The sequence below is a fragment of the Anarrhichthys ocellatus genome, unplaced genomic scaffold, assembly GCF_004355925.1.
Source record: "Anarrhichthys ocellatus isolate YVR2014 unplaced genomic scaffold, GSC_Weel_1.0 scaffold38, whole genome shotgun sequence".
In the NCBI taxonomy this organism is placed as follows: Eukaryota; Metazoa; Chordata; class Actinopteri; order Perciformes; family Anarhichadidae; genus Anarrhichthys; species Anarrhichthys ocellatus.
Window position 1 is genome coordinate 328,905 of NW_022280068.1, and position 20,738 is coordinate 349,642.

General features: G+C 44.5%; 1 protein-coding gene across 2 annotated transcripts in view; it reads left to right on the plus strand.

Annotated features, from left to right (window-relative positions):
* sh3pxd2aa (SH3 and PX domains 2Aa) overlaps window positions 1-19,389 on the plus strand; it is an 89,376-nt gene extending 69,987 nt beyond the window's left edge. Inside the window, exons 9-15 of one of the 2 annotated variants that reach the window (XM_031867216.1) lie at window positions 1,551-1,634; window positions 7,037-7,154; window positions 8,416-8,819; window positions 9,745-9,794; window positions 10,212-10,331; window positions 10,733-11,056; window positions 11,177-19,389. In XM_031867216.1, the coding sequence (XP_031723076.1) occupies window positions 1,551-1,634; window positions 7,037-7,154; window positions 8,416-8,819; window positions 9,745-9,794; window positions 10,212-10,331; window positions 10,733-11,056; window positions 11,177-12,880 (2,804 nt within the window). In that variant the 3' untranslated portion in view covers window positions 12,881-19,389. Of the gene's footprint in view, window positions 1-1,550; window positions 1,635-7,036; window positions 7,155-8,415; window positions 8,820-9,744; window positions 9,795-10,211; window positions 10,332-10,732 lie in introns of both variants that reach the window. The other variant, XM_031867215.1, reaches the window with a different exon arrangement.
* The last annotated feature ends 1,349 nt before the right edge of the window (window positions 19,390-20,738 follow it).

Below are 20,738 nucleotides of genomic sequence, written 5' to 3' on the forward strand. Positions count from 1 at the left end.
CCCCCCCCCCCCCCCCCCCCCCCCTCCGCTCGCTCCCCGTCGTCCCGTTCCTCTCATTATCTCTGCGTGGTCTGTAAACTAATTCCACTGACAGCTCAGCCTGCTGGAGAGGAACCGACAGGCACACGCTGAAATTACCTCCAAATAACATTTCCCTTTGTGCCTTCCCGAGCTGATATTTCAATTAGGAGGTCAACGGGAGTAGGGTGGTGCTCAGTGGGATGGATGGAAGGCAGACAGGAATCCAAAGAGAGAGAGGAAGTGATAAGTAGCAGAGGCACACAAAGGGAGGAAGGGAGGGCAGAGGGAAAGATGGAGAGACAAGAGGGGTGAAGAGAGGACGGAGGGTGGAGAAGGAATCAGATTAGACAAGTGCTGCTTCCATCCATCCTCCCCCTCATTAATGTGTTTGCTCTCCATGTGGCCTCAGACAATGCAATAAGAGAGGAAAAAGACTCATCGTGCTATGACTGAGACTTTAAACAATAAGCAGTGAAAGAGGTCTAACCTCATCAATTTAAATCAATACATGCTGTCTTCCTTCCTAGTTGACTGTTTTAATGATGGAAGGTTGTAGGACTCAATTACAGACAGAAATGTCTTGATAAGATGAAGGTTGACAGTGTATATTCCAGGACGAATATATCGGCCATCTTGTCATTTTATTTAGCTAATTTAATGGTCCGCTCTGAGAGCTTCTCCTTGAAAATCTGTAAACCTTTTCAGAAAGGAACTGGCAGCTCCACAGCGCCCTGAGAAAGGACTATACGGACACTCAGCCCCAGCCGTCTTCAGTGGTTGCTCTATGACTGATCCTATAGCGTAGTCATGTTATCACCTGTTCATTTGGAGGCTGCGAGCTGTGTGTTCTTGATGGTCCTCCGGTAGCTAATAAAACCTCACATTCCATACCTCAGGAAGTAAAAGCTGTGACTTACGTACATACTGTGTATGTAGTGGAAAGTGGCAACCTGTTTTTCATTCCCACCTCTTCTTAACTGCTGCGCAGCAGTTACAGTTCTACGCGCGTAGGTTAACGTTGTACAAAACTACTTGGAGATGTTTGGGAGAAGATCATTGGTTTGGGTTGAAATAAGTGTGTTAAATAAGTTCCTTAGTCAACATAAATAAGTCAACATCCTGTCCTGTGTTTGTGTGAGCCATCCACCCTTCGTCAGCTGATGTTGCTGTGGATGGGTGTACGTTGGAGGTACTGTGTTGTATCTGTGTTGATGCCCAGGGCTGTGACAAACGATGGGATTTGACGACCCGGGAACGAGACCAGGTTGAAATTGCACATTAACAAAAGAATTGACAAAACAAATGTTTTCATGTAATATATTCTTAACTAAACACGTACAAACTCAGCTCATCATTGCAAGAGAAGATCTACTGGCTTCATACATACAGCAGTGGTTTATTTGCTAACAACAGCTTTTTCTATGCCTTTGTTCACTTTGCTAATCTCTGCTTCTAACACTAAACTCCACATTTGTTTGTTTCTGCCCCCTTTGGTTGCTCCTCCTCATCATCATCATCATCATCATCAGTTACTAAGAGACGGAAGGCACATCTGAAGAGGCTGGACCGCCGCTGGACCCTCGGGGGTATAGTCAACCGCCAGCAGAGCAGAGGTGAACATGGAGACAGTGGGGGCACACACACACACACACACACACACACACACACAGTTATACACTTATATACAGTTACAGTAAATGCACACATCAATACAAACCCACACATGTACCTACAAGGAATCAGATGCTGAGTCATCTTCTCTATCTACATAGAGAAGCAACCCAGCTCATGCATATGGACGCATACACACATATAGTGCATAATTGTTAGCATGTATACTTATACCACAGAAGCATTCTTAGATGAAAACTCACGCATGTTTAAACAACCTCATTTACATCCTGACTAGCCAACAACAACAGCAACAACTGGCCTTGAGGTTTCTACCTGGAGCAGCATGTTGGGTGGCCATTAAGTCAGCTCTGACCTCACTCGCTCACATGGAGCGGCAAAATAATTGGACTGCGTTGAACAGATTTGGATAATTAAGAGTCTTCGGCTCCCTCAGCACAAACCAACGGCCTTGACGACCACTGAGCCGGGAGAACATAAATGATTGTATAACAGTGTTGCCGCTTAAGTAAAGCAAGCTCCCTTAGGTTTAATGCCATGAATAACTTTTGCATTTTGCTTGTATTTATAAAAATAAAAAAAAAAGACTTTCTTTTTTTTGCATTTTTAGCAAGTTATCTGTGGTTTTGACACCTGTCCAGTTCCAGGCTTAGTCAGGGCTTCGAACAGACGTCTTGTACTTAGATTGTGTTTGTGGACGCTGGACCTGTGCGACCTCTGTAAAACCTTGTTTCTAATTATCATAGTACAGCATGGCTGGACACCTTTACCCCGGACCAGTTGGTGATTAATCAGAAGAGAATACTATGAATACAGGACAAACTACGGTGGAATGGGACGTAGTGACTGATACTGTACAGGAGACAACCCACACACACTGACATACAGGAAATATATTCGTACATAATCAACAGCATCAGGCAGCTGATGCAGGGAAAGTGACACACGTGGCCATATACCCACGACATTAAGGCGTTTTGATTCTTTTACCAGTGGCCATGGGAACATTAGTAGAAGTAGAAGTAAGTAGAAGTTTTAAAGGGTCACCGTTTACAGCACAACATCTTTCATAGACTGAAGTCAAAGCATATGAAGCCAGGCAGGAGAGCAGTGTTAGCCCAGGTCTGCAGGAACGTTACGTCTCACAGAACAGTGAGGCTTGGACCCATTGAGCCGCTGGAAAGTGTAAAAGTGAGACATCAGCCTGATCTGCGGACTGGTTTTAATCACACAGACCTCAACCTCTATGGAGCCTGGTGGATGAGTCACCCGGCTAGTTGTTGCCACCAGAGAATGAAACACTTTGAGGACATGTTCTTGAATTCCAGCACTTCAGGTCACATTTTCATGTTGCTATATATATATAGATATAGATCTATATTTATATATATATAGAGATCTATATATATATATATATAGAGATCTATATATATATATATATATATATATATAGAGATCTATATATATATACACCTAGTCCACCTAGTGGACAGGTGATCTTTAATATTCACTCCAGCTGGTTTCACAACTCTCAAAATCACCTCAATGAGGTCCCTAAAGACCAGAGTTTGTGACAGATAGGATCTTCTAAAATGAGGTCTGCATTAAGTGGAGGAAGGATCAGAAAGTGCTGAGTGTGCAGTTCTCCACCTCTCTTAAGGCCTAAAGAAAGAGCGTTGTCGCACCCCGATTGGCCAACAGGAGGAACCAAGCTGCTCTCAGTTCTTCGTTAGGAGCCGGTTCCTGCACCCTGCACAGCAGCTGATCTGAACAACCCTCCAATCAACACTCAGCTAAAGTGAACTGGGAAAATGAGAAACCAAAGAATCACTGGTCCAAGGACTATGTTTACATGCACACTAATATTCCACTATTATTCCAAATATTTTGAATAATAATAAAATATTAGTGTGATATGAGTAATGTAAACAGCATATTGGATATTGTGAATTCGGTCTTATTCTGAAGGGAGCATTTACCAATTCAGAAATGAGGGATATGCCGATATTATTCAGGTTTGAGGAGAGGGAGGCTGTTATCAGAGTATGCTCGTCTGCATGTAAACAGGAATATCAGTGGGATTTTCATTAGCCATGTAAACAGCTTAGTAGGAATACATTAGGGAAACAAAACAGAACATTTAGTGTGTAAGTGTCGGCATTGTTGATGAAGCCAGAGGACACAGTCTCACAAGGCAGCGAGTGTTTCGGGCTCCTGGGCCAGCAGCTTTTTTTCACCATCCAAAGTAGTCTCACTATGAAAACTGGACTCATGTCAAACGTAGTTTTTGTCGATTTTCCAACTTTTTCATTCACTACCTTCCCTGACTGACTGACGGACTATGACTGTCTGCCGTCATGCTTTCCACCTACTGTGCGCTGTCAGTCTCTCATTAGCCCTAGATCAATTAGCACTATGTGCAGGTACCCTAACGTGCTTAGCAACCCAAATGGCTTGGGATGGCTATTGAGGACAATAAGAGTACCAGAAGGTCAAGACAACCAAAATACAGATTCCATGTATTGTTACCTGAAAGTTCCAGCAGCAAATGTTTTACTTGTACTTAATTTCCGTTTTTGCACCTTTCTCCCGTTGTAATCCTCCCCACTGTGTTTGCTTTGTGAATGGAGACACTACTGTCCCTGCCTGATAATGCATTGCTGAGCTAGTGATAAGAAACGTGTGAGTGAGGTTTTACAGTAAGAAACAGTTTGATTTAGTAGCACTGGCAAAGGACAAAAACAAAGAGCGGCCCCGTAGGATTGATGCTCTGGCAGGATGTAATCAGCTAATGGCGTGTACTCTGCTGCCCGTTTGCTGACACACACTTTAACATTGTGCTTCATAAAGACGACGGGGGGACGTGATCCCGAGATCTTGACAATAAAATAAGGGCGCAAAACAACAGAAAAAAGAAGAGGAGCTGGACACATAAAAAATATGAAGCGTCAAAATGAATGCCAAAAAAAGTCCTCCCTTTCTATGATGAATTGAATTGCAGCACATCTCTATTTGACTCTGACACAAAGCCATGTCAGGGTGTTTGACCTCTCTGGGGGGTTGTTGATTGGTTACCAACGGCAAAGTGACCTCATTGTGATCTTGACAGGAGTGGCGTCTCACATGCCCCCCTCTGCCCTGCGGCCAGCGGCCGGTGCTTTCTCAGAGCGGGTCGCCAATCACATTTGATAGAATCCCACTGCCGTCCCTCTCAACTCACTGTTTTGTCCCTGCAGTGAGACTCTGGTGCCAACACACACACATACACACAGGCACACAGATGGACACAGAAGCACGTGTGCGCTCATGCACAAACAGAGGTGACTCTTTGAATCTTTCATCTTTAATTCCGGTCCTCAGGGAATACACCCGGCAGACACAGTGCCGGAGACATTGTTAGTAGTACATCAATACACATATTTACCTCCGTAAGCCATCCCATTTCTTATTCCCTGTCCATCTGCCAACCTCTACACACACACACACACACACACATGCTTTGCGAGCTGATGTTCAGGCCAGACATTCCACTCTGCTCCACATTATTGACCTCAGCTGCTCTGCGATGACAGCCAGCCGAGGAACTTGAATCCCTGCCGTCTGGACCAACTGTAGCGAACCCGTTGAATGCAAGCATTCACATGAACAAGCATACGCGCCTCTGAGATATTGTCCCTGACCATCACATGTCCTTGAACAATCTTGTTACCTCCAGCCATGTCCTGGCTATCTCATTTATATTGTACATGTTAGGATCCCTCCCTCCAGCCATGTCCTCCTCCCTTCCTCCTGTCAGATTTCCTGCCACTTAAAGGGACAGTGTGTAGGATTTGGTGGCATCTAGTGGTCTGGGTGTAGCTGGAAACGTTACGATAATATTTTTCTTTCTGATACAGATACCAGTACAGCGTACCAATCTGATACCAGTGCATTAAAAACAAAAATATATGTCTTATTATTATTTTGAACAGGTGTATACTACTAATCCTGGAAGGATGTGGTATGATTTAGATCATTGTCGTAAGTCCTGGCTCAGGTTAAACATGATCAAATACATAGGGAGAATAAATAGGACTTCCTTTTTTTTTTTTTATCTAGTTTGACAGTTTTGACTTTTAAATATTGCCAAATTGCTGACATTTTGCTAGCTTTGGCAAACGGTACACTCTCTGCTCGCACCTGCCTGATCAGTACTGAGCATGTGCAACCCTCAGGCGAGAAGAGAAAGAAGCGAGACGTCTCGATTGTGATGTCAAGGTGTTGATTGTGGCTAAGTGGATAGCAGGGCTGTCTTTCAATCAGCGGTTCGAACCCCGGCTCTGCTAGTTGCATGTCGATGTGTCCTTGAGCAAGACACTTAACCCCAAAATTGCTCCCGTAGCTGTGCCTATGGTGTAGAAATGTGATAGACTCTGAATTGTAAGTTGCTTTGGATAAAAGCGTCTGCTAAATGACTGTAATGTAACGTCTCATCCGTTAGCTACTTCCATCATCGATTTCAGATGTGTTTATTTTCCAGAGCTGAGTTTCACAGCCTTCAGGTAATGTGAAAACATAAAAGTCTCTCTCCAGAGCCAGTGTTTGGTTTGTCCCTTCTGGGCTACTGTGGAAACGTGGCGGTGCAACATGGAGGACTTCTGCTCCCTATGTAGAGATGAAGGGCTCATTCTAAGCTACCGGAAACACAACGATTCTTAGTTTCATCTTTAGACTGATAAAAACGTAGCTGTGGATATTATATTCCAGTGCTGCTGAAAGATTGTCTTCCTCTTCATACCATACCAGTTCATCAGCCACTGAAATAAGCTAATGTGCTTGGGAAGCTTGGTGTGATCTATCTGCCAATCTTTGGTCTCCTGCTCTTTTTGCTTTGGTATCTATAAATCCCCTAACCTTCTACTGCACCCCACTAGGCCCATTGTTCAGGATATCCTTCCCTTAAGGTTCTTGGAAGAACTCGCAGAGCGTGAGAGAGGAGCAGCGGACAGATAGGGATGTGAGAAGAGAGATCTTGGTCCAAATATCTTATCTCCTCGAGGGAGTCCCTGATGCAGGCCGGCTGCTCGAACAGGAATCTCCCTCTGGAGAGAGATGAACACTGGATCAGGGTCCAAATAGCTCTATTGAGGCCTCGTGTTGATAGCAAACAAGCAGCGACGGGGGAGAGGTTCAGCCTGTAGAGGGAGCCGGTTGTTTTTAATGTCTTTGTGTGGGTATGGAAATAGTCCCGAGCACTTTAAGTAGGTCACACTCGCCATGTTTCCCCCTCCTAAAGGCCTCTGGAAAGATGTAAACTATACAGTGGTCTAACCCCTCAGTGTAAGAGTGTTTGATGACCACAGGTGACTCACTCTGCTACTCTCTCTCTCTGTCCTTCCTCCAGAGGAGAAATACACGACCATCCAGCCGCACACCAGTCAAGGGAAGGATGAAGTGAGCTTTGAGAAAGGGGTCACCGTGGAGGTCATCCAGAAGAACTTGGAGGGCTGGTGGTACATCAGGTGAGTAAAGCGCTCGGCTCGTCCACACACACCACAGCTAAATGAGAGAAATGGGATCTGCTGTTTGTCACGTCGTTGGTGATGATGTCACATACGATGCTGCTGCATATGCGGTGTCCTGCATTCTAATGTGCATGTGTGTCTGGCTGCCTGTTTGCACACGTGTGTCATGTTTACCCACCCAGTGTGTATTGGGTGTTTATTTCTCAGTATCCCCTGATTACTATCACATGTGACATACACGTGTTCACATGCTCACATGCTCACATGCTCACACACACAGGAACGTACACAGAGCACTGCTGACGGTGCTTGTGCATATGGCTAATATGTGTATCAGCTTGTTGGGCTAGTTTCTCCTCCTCTGAATGGAGGGTGACGTGTCTCCCCTTACAGGAAAATGAGTGATCTGTGATATTCATGGCTGTAGAAATAAAATTGACTTGACGTGACGCTCCTCTGCCCCTCATTGCAACGCCCAACGAGTCATTTCAGAGCACGTTTTCCGACAGGACGTGATGCTCCAGATGTACACCGGAGCATCGCTGCTCTCAGTGGGCCGTCTTACTCCAGGGCTGTCTAAAGATGGGGCTTTTTCCTCTCTTCTGGGGACTCCTTGTGGTCGCAGCTGGAGTCCCTGCAACAAGGAAGCAGAAATGATCACATCTATTCAGAGCAGAGAACGGCCCACCAAGAGGCAAATGACTCACAGAGTTGCATTTGGAAACATTCCTTATTGTTTAAAAAAGCACTCTGAAATGACTCATTTAGCTTCACCATGAATGTGTGAATGTGGGGAAGCAGTGCCTCTTTGCATTGATTACTGAGTCTGTTTACTTGCCTTTGGCTACCTCTACATCACTACAATTAAAATGGTCTTTCAACACACATGATCCGATTTGGTGAATTTTATTACATAGTGACATGCCAGGGAATGTGCCAGAGAATGTATTCCTTTTAAGTATGAATTATGGTCAAAGCGATATCAATGCATTCTGGTAATTTAGTATTGCACCTTTCAAAAGGCAGATCACAAAAGGAGATGTCATAGTAAGATATCTAGGCCTTACTATGGGTCAAGCTCCCAAAACTTTACCCGGTGAACGTCCACACCTTTCAAACTCCATGACTCCATAAAGTGACGTTAATGTGTGAAATTGGAGCAATGCCCCTTTGAATGATATAACAATGATGTACTATCACACACCATGCAAACAGGGAGAGGATGGTAACTATTATGTCTGTCTGTGTTTACCCACAGATACTTAGGGAAAGAGGGCTGGGCCCCTGCCTCCTACTTGAAAAAGGTGAAAGAAGACTTCTCCCCCCGCAAGAAGACCCTGACAGGCCCCGTGGAGATCATCGGCAACATCATGGAGATCAGCAACCTGTTGCAAAAGAAGTCGGTCAGCGAGAAGGACATCCAGGCGGACGCAGAGGGCAGCACCACGCCGGAGCGCCACTTCTCCAAGAGCGAGATCAGCCTGCCCATGCCCTACAACTCTGAGATCAATGCCGAGACGGGCAGGAGGCTGAGCGCCGGCCGTGACACCAACAGCCCGTGTCTGGGAATAGCAGCGAGTGCTGCCCTAAATGAGAGTAAAGGGAGGGGCGAGCCAGGGTCCCCAGCTGTAGCCAGAGTGGCTCCACATAGAGTGGAAATCGGTGAGTGTTTGTGGGTCGTTAGGAGACAATTGAGCAGTAAATGCATATCAGCTATGTAGAGGAGCATTTGTAGTCTTTGTATGAGACATTAAGACTTGTCATTTTCCTTTTGTGTAGGCTTTGATGCTATAGGTAAACTACATGGTGATGGTGGTGTAATCTAATGCTCTGTCACACTAATCTGTGAGGCTATTTAACATGGGATGTTGGGATTGGGTGTCCATTTCACTCATATAGTTTCTTGTGGCATCCTGAGCATGTGTTTTCCAAGTACATGAATGATATCTCGTAGAGAAATTATGATTTAATTTGAAATCTAAAATCTATTTTGTGCCAAATATTATGCCTTTGCATGCTTTCTAAAATGCACAGTGATAACCTTTTTCACCCTAGACTCAACTTAAAGGAACGACAGTACATTAATGATCATTAAGCCATGTCTGTGTAGCTGGCCTCCATCAATTTAACCCAGATGTTATTTAGCAACCTACCAGACTGACTTACAACCAGAATTAAATGAAGGTTCATAAAACTAGGTATGTAACCAAAGCTGTATAAAAGAGTTTCCTGCTGCCGTGGAGCGGCCTACCATTCTCTGAGTGCACTAACCGATAATACTACCAGCACTACATGCTTCATCCATATACTGCAGTGTGAGGTGGGCTGGAGGTCATTGAGATAATCTTTTCTGGCAATCCTATAGTGAGACATCGAAACGAGTGCTATGAAAGAGAACTTTAGGTTACTTACATAACCTCTGGTCTCTGAGTAGCATGAGTAAGACGTCTGATTCTGACGTCTTGACTGCCAGCCACTTAGGGCAAACAGGAATGAGGCACAACTACAACTATATAGTTCTTGGCTGTTGGATGTGGGTTGAGTTCTTTGCAAATTCGTTTTAATGACATGTTTCTTTGTTGATCAGGGTCTCCAAATCTGAGACAAAAACCCCCTCCACGAAGAGAAACCAACTTGGTAAGACACTCACAAGCTACTGCTTTCTAACAATAGCCAAGAGGGCTAATGTGACTGTATGTTCCACAGAAGCATGTCAGCATCACAGAACTACCCACAGTGAACAATGTCCTGGCACATTTACGATCATAGGCTCGAGCTGAAATGTTTTTTAAGTGCAGTATAAACACAGATTAGCTATGAGAGTTGGCATAGCAACCATTAAAGCACAGTAATAACCTAACATCATTTCCGCATGTCTTTGATCATCTGAATCTACCACTGCCCACACTTAAATACTACACATACTATTATATATGTGTATGTTATTATCATATGCAGCCATAACACATCCCAACAATGATAGAGGGTGTCAGATACTTTATAATGATGGCTAGATATGTCAGCTGCTCACATCTCTTCTTCTCTGCTGTACAGGGATTCCAGTTACCCAAGCCTCCAGAGCCCCCTGCTGTGGAAGCAGAGTATTACACCATAGCAGATTTCCAGTCCTCCATCTCCGATGGCATCAGTTTCCGTGGAGGACAAAAGGCTGATGTAAGAGGCCAGATCTACATTGTTGTCACTGAGATTAGACAGTCAGGCCTCATTAATTATGTATGTTAACTCAGTGCTCCGCAGATAGACAGTAAAGCTAAGGCATTAGCGATGCAACCTTGAGATTTGTGTTTAAACGTGATGTTGATAGAATTCCCTTTGCGTAGACTCAGGTAGAGAGATGAAGATAACAACATGTTGAGCTGGCAATTCTAGACAGTGTGTTAACGTTTGTCATTAATGTCTGCGCGAGACGACTGTAATAGCAGGTGTCATAACAGCATGTCCTGGATCCTCTGATCATCTAACCCTAAACCATTCCAGTGTGCAGCATGTGTGACAAATCCTAAAGAAAGAAAAACATTTTTTAAATTCTATCTTCCATATGTCTTGTTGTGTAGGTGATAGAGAAGAACCCCGGAGGCTGGTGGTATGTGCAGATTGGAGAGATGGAGGGCTGGGCCCCCTGCTCCTACATTGACAAGCGCAAGAAGCCCAATCTCAGCCGTCGGACCAGCACCCTGACCCGGCCCAAAGTCCCACCCCCAGCTCCTCCTGTCAAAAAACAAGAGTCTGAGGACGCTCCTCCTCCCACTAACTCTTCCTCTGAAGTCTCAGAGCCGCCGAGCAGGCCTGTGTATGAGGAACCTGAATATGATATTCCTGCAATTGGATGCGAAGGTGAATCGGACACAGATTCTCTAAAGGATGAGCGTCCCCTGGGTGTAAAGATCAGCAGCGTGGCCAGCGACAAGTACCGCAGCTCCCCTCCTTCCTGCAAGGCCTCTCCTCCTGTCTGCAAGGCCTCTCCTCCTTCCTGCAAGGCCTCTCCTCCTGTCTGCAAGGCCTCTCCTCCTTCCTGCAAGGCCTCTCCTCCTGTCTGCAAGACCTCTCCTTCTGTCTGCAAGGCCTCTCCTCCTGTCTGCAAGGCGTCCCCTGTGTTCACTCATCGAAGAGCTTCCTACAGGTCAGCAGAGGAGGTTGCAAAAGATGAGTGTATCTATGAGAACGATGGCTTCAGGCCAAGCAGTGGTGTTGAAATAACTTCAGTCAAAGGTTCCAGTGAGCCAAATTCTCCAAGGAGCTACCATTCCTCCACAGTTCCACGCAAACCATCCGGATCCTCACCTTTAGCTGGTAGACCCATGAAGACCATGACGCCAGAGATGAACCGGAGAAGCCAGACTCTGGGCAGACACATAGATATCAGCTTTAGGGCGCAGGACAACAGCCCCGGCTCTTCAACAGATGAATTGAGTAGAGGCCACAAGAAAGGATCTGCCTTCAGCCGGGATGTGGAGCAGAGAATAGGTCAAAGCCCCTCCACCAGGCCCAAGCCTTCTGTCAGACCTAAACCACTCCTGACCAAATCAGAGCCCCAGAGTCCGGAGAGGATGGACATCAGCTCTTTGAGACGGCAGCTGAGGCCCACAAGTCAGTTTCGGCCTCATAGCCTCAAACCTACTCGTGGCGACGACTCTGAAACAGCCTCTGTCAACTCATCAGAGGACTCGATGTGTTCACGCAGCACCTCAGATCTCTCTTCTGTCTACTCCAAAGGGAGCCGTGGTGACTCAGACGTGGAAGGTCCCAATCTCTATCGTTCCCTGGATGCCTATAAGAAGGTCCAGGATTCTGAGATCAGCTTTCCAGCCGGGGTGGAGGTTGAGGTTCTGGAGAAGCAGGAGAGCGGTTGGTGGTACATTCGTTGGGGATCCGAGGAGGGCTGGGCTCCTTCGTACTACCTCGAACCTGTCAGACAAGTGGGGGATGCAGGTGGGTTGGACCTAGATAGACCTGGGAGTGGTGGGAGTAAGTCCAACAGCCTGGAAAAAAACGAGCAGCACGTTTTGGCCCTCAATAACATCAATATTCAGGGTCTGAGCCAGCAGCATCAAGGCTTGAGAAGGAATACTCCGCCAATTCCTTCTAAGCCTCCTGGTGGCTTCTCGAAGCCGTCCGGGATAGTTAATGGAGGTGTACGTATGAGGAACGGGGTACGCCAGGTGGCAGTGAGGCCTCAGTCTGTGTTTGTGACCACAACACAGCCAGCCAAGGGTGGACACTACATGACAGGGTCTCTGAGGCGGAATGAATCTCTCGGCAGAAGCGATCACTATGGGTCCGGTTCTGCCACTCTTGGTGTCCGCCGAAATGCCTCCTTCAGCACCGTGCGTCCACACGTAGTTGTGGAAAGTCTGACGAGGCCTGCCGGGCGCTCCGGCCTGGGGTCCTCAGGGAGCGCATTCAGCACAAGCAATGTCCAGGACGCCCTGAGCAGAGTTAACCAACGCAACGGCATCCCTGTGTCCACAGTTCGACCTAAGCCCATAGACAAGAGCCAACTGATCCACAATAACCTTGGCAGGGATGTGTACGTGTCCATCGCTGACTATCGTGGCGATGAGGAAACAATGGGTTTCACTGAGGGCACTTGCCTGGAGGTGTTGGAAAGAAACCCCAATGGATGGTGGTACTGCCAGGTGCAGGACAGCCTGCTTCCCCGCAAGGGCTGGGTCCCCTCCAACTACCTAGAGCGGAAGAAATAAAACCAACCCCACATCCTCCCCCTCCTCCTCCTCCCCCTTTTGATGTCTTCAAGGACGTTGGTGGCATCACTCCTTAAGAATGTTACCTGCACTCTCATGTAAGCAATATGTCCATGAAAATGTACGTTGACGACTGCGTGTAAAAAGACAGATATTTTAATCTGATTAGGAAGGACACTTTTAGTGCTGGTTTACTAAAGATTGTGTAAAGATTTCAAATATTTTGGCTGGGAATGAGAGAAAGGAATGTGGGATTGGTCATCCGTGAGAGAAGGAATTTGAAGAGGACGGTGTCTTTTAGATAGAACATGGTATGAATGGGAGTGATAACCTCTTAAAGAGGTTTGCATCATGTAGTGAGAAGCAGCAAAATGGTTATGCTCATTCCTGCCCATCACTGACGCTGATGGCCGATAAGTGCCTTTTGTATTTGATCACCTGAATAGAGGTCTTAATGGTGGATGGCAAAACGTTAAATCAACCAAATCTTTTAGAGTGCCATAGGCCTACGAAGACCACCAGGAGTATTTCCATAGCACATTAAGAGCTACACTTTTGAGTGCAAACAAAGTGCAAAGTTTCGAACTAGAGAGCTGTAATTGGTCCAACACAAATTTAAGAATAAAAAACAGATTTAAGTGAGAATTTATTCGCTTTAAGGCGCAAGTCATCAAGCAAACTAAAACATCATTTTAATTTCATTATCCGTATTTTTTTATTTAGTTTCATTGTTCATGTTATAATGTCTTGATTTGATGCAAATCTTAGAGAATTATTTCTGCTTTCTTGTGACATCTGTTTTCACCCACAGCCTACAATTTGAAAAGTTAAAGCTCCTGCCTCGTGTCACGTACCATCTGACACCAATATGCAGGAGGTTCTCAGCTTTCATGAATTGGCATCGTTTTGTCTTAGAACCCCCGAGCCCAAGAAAGATTTGTTGATATTAATGCTTTCAATTAGCAAATGTATAAAAATATACCTGTGAAACTTGAAAATAACAGATCTTTTAGTTTTCTGGAAAATCAAAGAACAACTCGTGAGTTTCTCTCTCGAACAAAACCAGCTAATAACCTCAAAAGATGAAAACAATGACAAAGGTTTAGGTTTACTGCAGTGATTTTAGGTGCACATATTTAGTTTTACCACTGTTACAGAGATGTATTGAACAAGTACTGGAAATGTGGTGAAATAATTGACGTCCAGGGACATATTTGCATAGAATTTATCCCAAAATGTGATCAAACCAAAGACACATGTCATTTCATTGGCTACTTTTGTGATTTTATAGTAAGTAATACAGTGTGTTCAACAAAATGCCTAAAAACAAGTTTTATGAACTAAGAAAAATCTGTACCTGGAAGCACTTGATTCATTTTCTCAAAATTACAGATCTCTAAAACTAGAAGTAAACAAGTACATTATAATATTAGATATTGCTGTGCAGTATTAGTTTTACACATAACATACTGTAGAAGACAACATAGCATAGGGTATAGATTTGTTTCAAATTTTCCAAAGTATTTTTTCACACTTTCAAATTACAGTTGGGTATCATATCATATATCATATCATATAAATAAGACTTATCAATTCTTAAAAAGTGTCAAGTTCAAAATAATTCTCTGCACATGCAGAAGTGAAATATGAGAAAGTGACATTCTGAGCTAAAATCTTAACTTTCAAAATTCAAATGGCTGATGTTGAAGACTGCTGAAATACATTTTCTAATGAGCGGTGTGAGCTCTCTGTATGAGGCTGAACACTAAGGTGTCATTACGTTTCTGCTGGACAGTACCACAGTATTAAACAAAGCACAGTACCTGCTCGATCGCAGTTATCGCTGTTTGTCAATTTGTTACTCTGTGATCACACGGTGACAATAACGAGGAACGAAGTGGTTCTGTTTTGTGATTTAGTGCACTCTAAACCTGATCTATGGTGCATTAATGTGAAGATGCAGTGAATACTCAGCATTTAATTTATTGAAAAACATTTTTGTAATTATTTAATTTCTCTCCATTCTTTTTTTCCCCATCACCTCAAATGAGAGGTGGAGCTCTGTCCGTGACAGCGACCATGGCAAAGTGTGACTAGAATTGGAGAAGTAGAGCCCTCTAGTGGGAGGTCAGAGGTACTACAACAGTATCTCTGTCCCATCCCCGAGGCTTCCCGACCGTCCTGCCTCAGTGTAAGAAGAAACGCACTGCTGGTCAGTGACCAAAAACTGTACAGAATTTTCTGTTTTATTTTTATAATTTTATTAATCTCAGTGCAGCTATGATTTTTTTTTGTATTGGGCAATAATTATAATTAATTATAAATTCCATTTTTCCTTCATGCTGTGTGCTGCAACTTTAGCAAATCACGGGCACTTCCTTCATCTTTATTGTGCTTTACATAATGCCGGATTTTAAATATATTTATTATGAATAGTTTTATATTTTATCAAGGTTTGACAATCGCCTTATTCCCCCACTCAAAATATTACCTTAAAGCCAGTCAGACGACAAAATAATTCAAAATATCATAATTTAGTAGGAATGTTTGAGATTTTTGCATTCATTGTAGAATATGGAAAATCTAAATCTAACCACTTGTGGATGAATACTAAGATTAAGATTGAAAACAAGGCCCCCACCCATCCAGACGAAGGCATTATGTAAATGTGTTCAATCACTTTGTACATTTCACTCCAGCACATATTATTATTATTATTGCATATTGCTTCTTTTGATTGATCTGAATTTACTGAAACAGTAAGGGAATTGTTCTCTGAGAGGCTTACACTTACCTGTATAGCATCTGTCTTTAATCAAGCTGTTACCTTCTTCTTTTCCAATTTCCCTTTTTTCAACCCCAACTTCTGAAATGTAACCGTGAGGAAATGTGCAATAGATCAGAAAGGCATCATGCTTCAACAAGAGGGATACTATCACAGGAGTGGATATTCCCAGTCAGACTGCCAGGCGTGAGCTTTCACCGTCATTTCAAGTGTATCGTTAGAGGTCGATCTGAAAGAGCCGATGTGAGAGGCCCTGATAGCGATGAGGACTCCTTGGACCGAAAGTGTGACGTCTCATCGTCTCCTGACTTTTATAACGACAGCATGAGAGTCAGCGGTGGACATGTGCTTTGTGACTGTGCATAGCAGAACCCCCTTCTGTACTGACATTACAGCCATCAGGGGTCTTCTTCATAGACGGAGAGTCAAGGGCCCATCATCAGGGGCCTCATTGGCCCTGCTCTGAGCTGTCACGTTCGTGCCTGAATGGAATTTTGATAGTTTTCTGTTTTTTTGTCTTGTTGTTGTTGTTGTTTTCTTCTACTTTTGTTGTTGTTTGCTTTGTGGAGTGTGTCCCTCTCTGCACCTACGCGATGCCTCTCTACATTTGTCCTCCTCTGTGGAGCCGAGTCAGACGTTCTCCTCACCAATCACCGCGGTGAAAGGTGACATTTGGAGGACGGGAGAGTAAACAAGAGCGGGGAGATTTCAGGCCATTTCACATCAATCTATCAGCTTCCAGGATGTACGCCAAAAAAATAGAAAAGCCTTTATTTTTCTCTTTGCCTTATCCATGTGTGACAGGTACGTCATCGTGCTAACGACTTCCTGTATGTACAGGCCAATAAGGCTGGAGTCCATGAATCCTTTAGTCGGTAGAGTTTGCAGTTCAAGTCCGGCTAAAGTCGAATCTGAGATTTGTTTCAAAACGAATATAGTGCTGACTTGTGGCGCCAGACCGTTGAAGTGTTGAGGAGCCTGAAATCATGGCTGCACAAAGTACATGCACGGTAACATTCTGCAGTGTGTGTGGTAGCTGTCCAGATGTAACCAGCCTTCAGAGCACAACATACTGCTTCTTTCATCACCATCCTAAAACATCATTTTATAAACTTCCTGTTTTTTTTAAATCATTTCATTTGGCGGGGTGTTCTCAAAACACGTTTTTTTTTTTTTTTTGCTTTACCCGGACTTTAAACGTCACCTTAAAGGAATACTCTGAGAAATATCTTGATTTGTTTTCTCTCTGAGAGTTAGACGAGAAGATGGATGAAAGTGTGCTTGGTCTTTTGTCACTCACTGATGTGCAGAATGCTCTTTCCAAATTCATCTGCTGAAGACGGGAGTTTCTTTGGCTTTCTGTGGACAGAAGCAGGCCATCTGTGAAGCTAAGCTAACTGTCTCCTGGCTCTCAGTTTGGTGTTTACAGTTCAGACATGAGCGCATGCTATCAATCTTCTCATCTATCTCTCTGCATAAAAGTGAATTAGTGTATTTCACAAAACATTTCTAACCGCTCCTTTAAGTGACGGGCTCCTTCTTCAATGGGCTCGGCCTCTGTTAGCCACATTGGCGGCGGTATTTTGCATTCATCAGGACGAGTCATTCACACCAGAGGAAATATATATACATGAGTTTCTCGACATATTCCCCCGGAGAACCAGCAGGGTGAGACGGCTCTGCCACGCCCGCACCCTGCTTCATACCCCGCTCTCTTTTTATTCCAGCAGATGGGCGACACCGCTCAGGCGTGAAGCACCTTAAACACTAATCCCAAAACCCCCGAGCTGCTGCCGCAGGCGTCTTCCTCCTCGCTGCGCTTCTCTTCCTTCCTTCTCCCTCCTTCCTCGACACAGATAAGCAGTCTATTCCCGCTGAAAAAGGATTGAGATCTCTAGGAGGGGTCGGGTGTGTGTGTGTGTGTGTGTGTGTGTGTGTTTGCATGAGGAGATGGATTGCTTGCAGGTGCACTCGAGAGAAGAGAATTTAGGGGTCAAGGAGGAGATTTTGGGAGTGCAGGATGCAGGGAGGCACAAGATGGATCAGGTAGGGGATTCTAGGAGACAAGGTGAGAGTGAGGTGAGAGGAGCTCTGCTTTGATAGGTGCAGTTGACAGGATTGGGGGGGAGGGGGGGGGGATAGATCTTGAGCCCAGATCTCGTTCCTCCAAACGATGATTTAATTGATCCTTCTGCAAGTCGGTGAGTGACGAGTGAGTTCAGCCGCTTCTCTCAGTCTCACTCCTTCTATGGAATAACTTTTAAAAACTGATCCAACATCTGCTTGTAGCTTCTTTTACTGTCAGTGTCTTCAGATCTTCTGCAGGCCCTGAGGGTGTGAGCGCTTGAGCTTGGTGTTATACGGTTGTTGTTGTTTTTTTTGGAATAAGACACAAAAAAATGGCTTCACACGTTGGATTCCATGTCCCCCTTTTTCTGTCTTATTCCTCAGTGTCTTTTGCTGCTGAGAGAAATGATAGAATGTTGTGAAAGTGTAGAAGGATAGGAAGCGTTTGCTCACATCTAATGAGACAAGCGTTCATTGATGATAGAAAGAAATCAAAAGGTCTTATGAAGGCTGGTGTTGATAGAAGGACGGGGTAGGTTTGATAAGTAAGTTTTAGCACGTGTGTGGGAGCAGGGTGGAGGTATTTAGGGAGATGATTTTGTAGGTTTTTAATTAACATGAAGTTTTAGTTTGAGCGCGAGTGAAGAAAGAGAAGAGTGAGCGAAGCTGCAGGGCCAGGCCTAGCTGTGAAGAAGGGAACGCTGATTATTATTTGTCATTCTGAAAACTTCCTTCTCAGAGTCACAGTTGTTTGAGGCGCCAGCGGGGGGGATCAGCGGGAGCTGCAGAAAAACAGGCTGTGTGGAGGAACGAGGCGCGCAGCATGTGTCTCTGTGGCGCCTTTCTTTGTCCCCGTTTGAATCCCGGTTTCCAATTAGCACAGCAGTGCGTCTTAATTAACCTTTGCCAGTCAGACGACACTCCGGCGTCGAACAGCATCCTCATCAAGAACACTGCGCCTTGCTGCGCTCTGCGTGGGGAGCCTCTGGTGCCATATTCATGCTTTGGAGGCGAGTTGTCCAAAGTGATAGCTGTTGATTCATGAGGAGGTGCAGCCTGTTTTAGCCTGGATGTTGCATTTACAGAAACAGAATTTGTCACCGCCCTGCAGTGGAGAGCAGTGTGCCAAAAAAAACTAAAAAACTCTGGAAACCCAACGCCATCGAGCTCTTGATCTGTCAGTTCTGACAAAAAAAAAACAGTCCGTTACCAGCATGTCGACCACTCGAACACACACAATAACAGGTGGAGGCCTGGATTTGGACCAAAGGAAGGTGCTTTTCTGTTATTTTCTTCGTTTTATTACTATTGTTGTTATGCAGATTGTGTTTCACTCTTGCAAGCTCCCTGTTTTCAAAAGATATGCCATGAGGAGACTGAGAGGCTTCATCCTCCAATCAGGAGTCATGCATGGTGACAGGGCCACGCACCTATCTGTCCAACGCACCCCTATACTGTACACTGGTGCACGAGGACAAGTCCTTTCTGATTGAGACACCCTGCACATGTGCGTTCCTTTTGAATACAGGGCATTTTCTTATCTCCCGTTTCATTTTGACAAGTCTTGTTCTTTTTTTTGTATCTTGTACATGTTTACATTGTATCTCGCATCGCCCAAAAGAGGAACAATATTAAATGTATTATCGCTGTTGTTTTATTCTGACTCCTTTTCATTTGTCTCACACTTCCGGTCGCATCTGCCACTGCAGATAAAGAGCAGCGAACCCGCTCTCTGCTCGTGGTGATAGATGGTATGTGACAGTAATATTACAGAGTGAGACATTTATCTTTATTCGCCTTATTGTGCCGGCCAGATTAAGTGAGTTTAGATGTGGACAGGCAGAACAATGCAGATGGTTGTGTGTGTATATATATATAGTGAGATATGAGTTATGGGAGAAAAGTGCGAGGAGGTTGAGAGCGATGAATGAAGACGAACGAGCTCTCGGGGCCCCGGTTTCCCACTAAAGACGAGAGACAAGAATTTTGTCCCTCCTGTATCCAAACGTGTGTGGAGAGATTCATCATTTATGTCCAAAGTTACATGAAATATATGCTTACACCTGTGTCCTAATCACCTCTGACAGCCAAAGGCCTACAGGTCTGAGGAGCACATTAGATGATTAGAGGACCTGCTCCCTACGTAGAGATGAAGGCTCATTGTACGCTCACAAAAACACAACCATTCTGGGTTTATTTTAACTGAAAGCATTGTTCAGATGCTACCAGTAGTACATTATGATTATATAATTATGTCATGGCTGTATATATACTATATAAATGTGTTTCTGTCCTGAGGTGGTAAGTCCAATATTCACTCCACTAGTAGCTAGTTAGCTCAGTTTGTGTCCCCTCAGATATCTGTCTCTTCAGCTGCTAAATGCTGCGCTATGTTCGCTAGCTAGCTGTTAGCTCTGTCTGTAGTGTACAGTGGGTTTATCAGAGCTTAAGCACTAGTGTAAAGATGCTAACAGGCTCTGTAGAAGGGAGAAACTGCAGTCAGGTGACGGTTTTGGAACCACGATTGATACCTCACACATTTTACATTGTCATTTTACCCATTGTTAATATGAAAATATTGATTAGTGCAGCTTCAATCAGTTGTATTTTGTAAATATTAAACCTTTAAAAAAAGATGGCTGACCTTTCAGCTAGTGGTAAAGACAAACAAACAAGTTGTCTCAAGCTCCATCAGCTAGCTTTTGTCAGACATAAGGATGGACTTTGTTTCACATAGCAACAGCTGGTTCAGTGTGATGGAGACTGTTCTTATCCGTCCACTGAAGAAGACCTTAAGATGCTGGTGAAAGCTCCGGAAAAAGCTGGTCAGTGGACCTTGAGTTAATAGTTTTTGGTCAAACAGGTAATTCATTTTATCCAAAGTAATCTTTTTTTTTTAACTGAACCCTTCATGCTGTGACCATACCACAGTCTGTCCACTAGATGGCTGTCTGGAGCCGGTCTGGCTGCAGCCTTCCTCCAAACAGCACCAGTGTTGAGAGGACA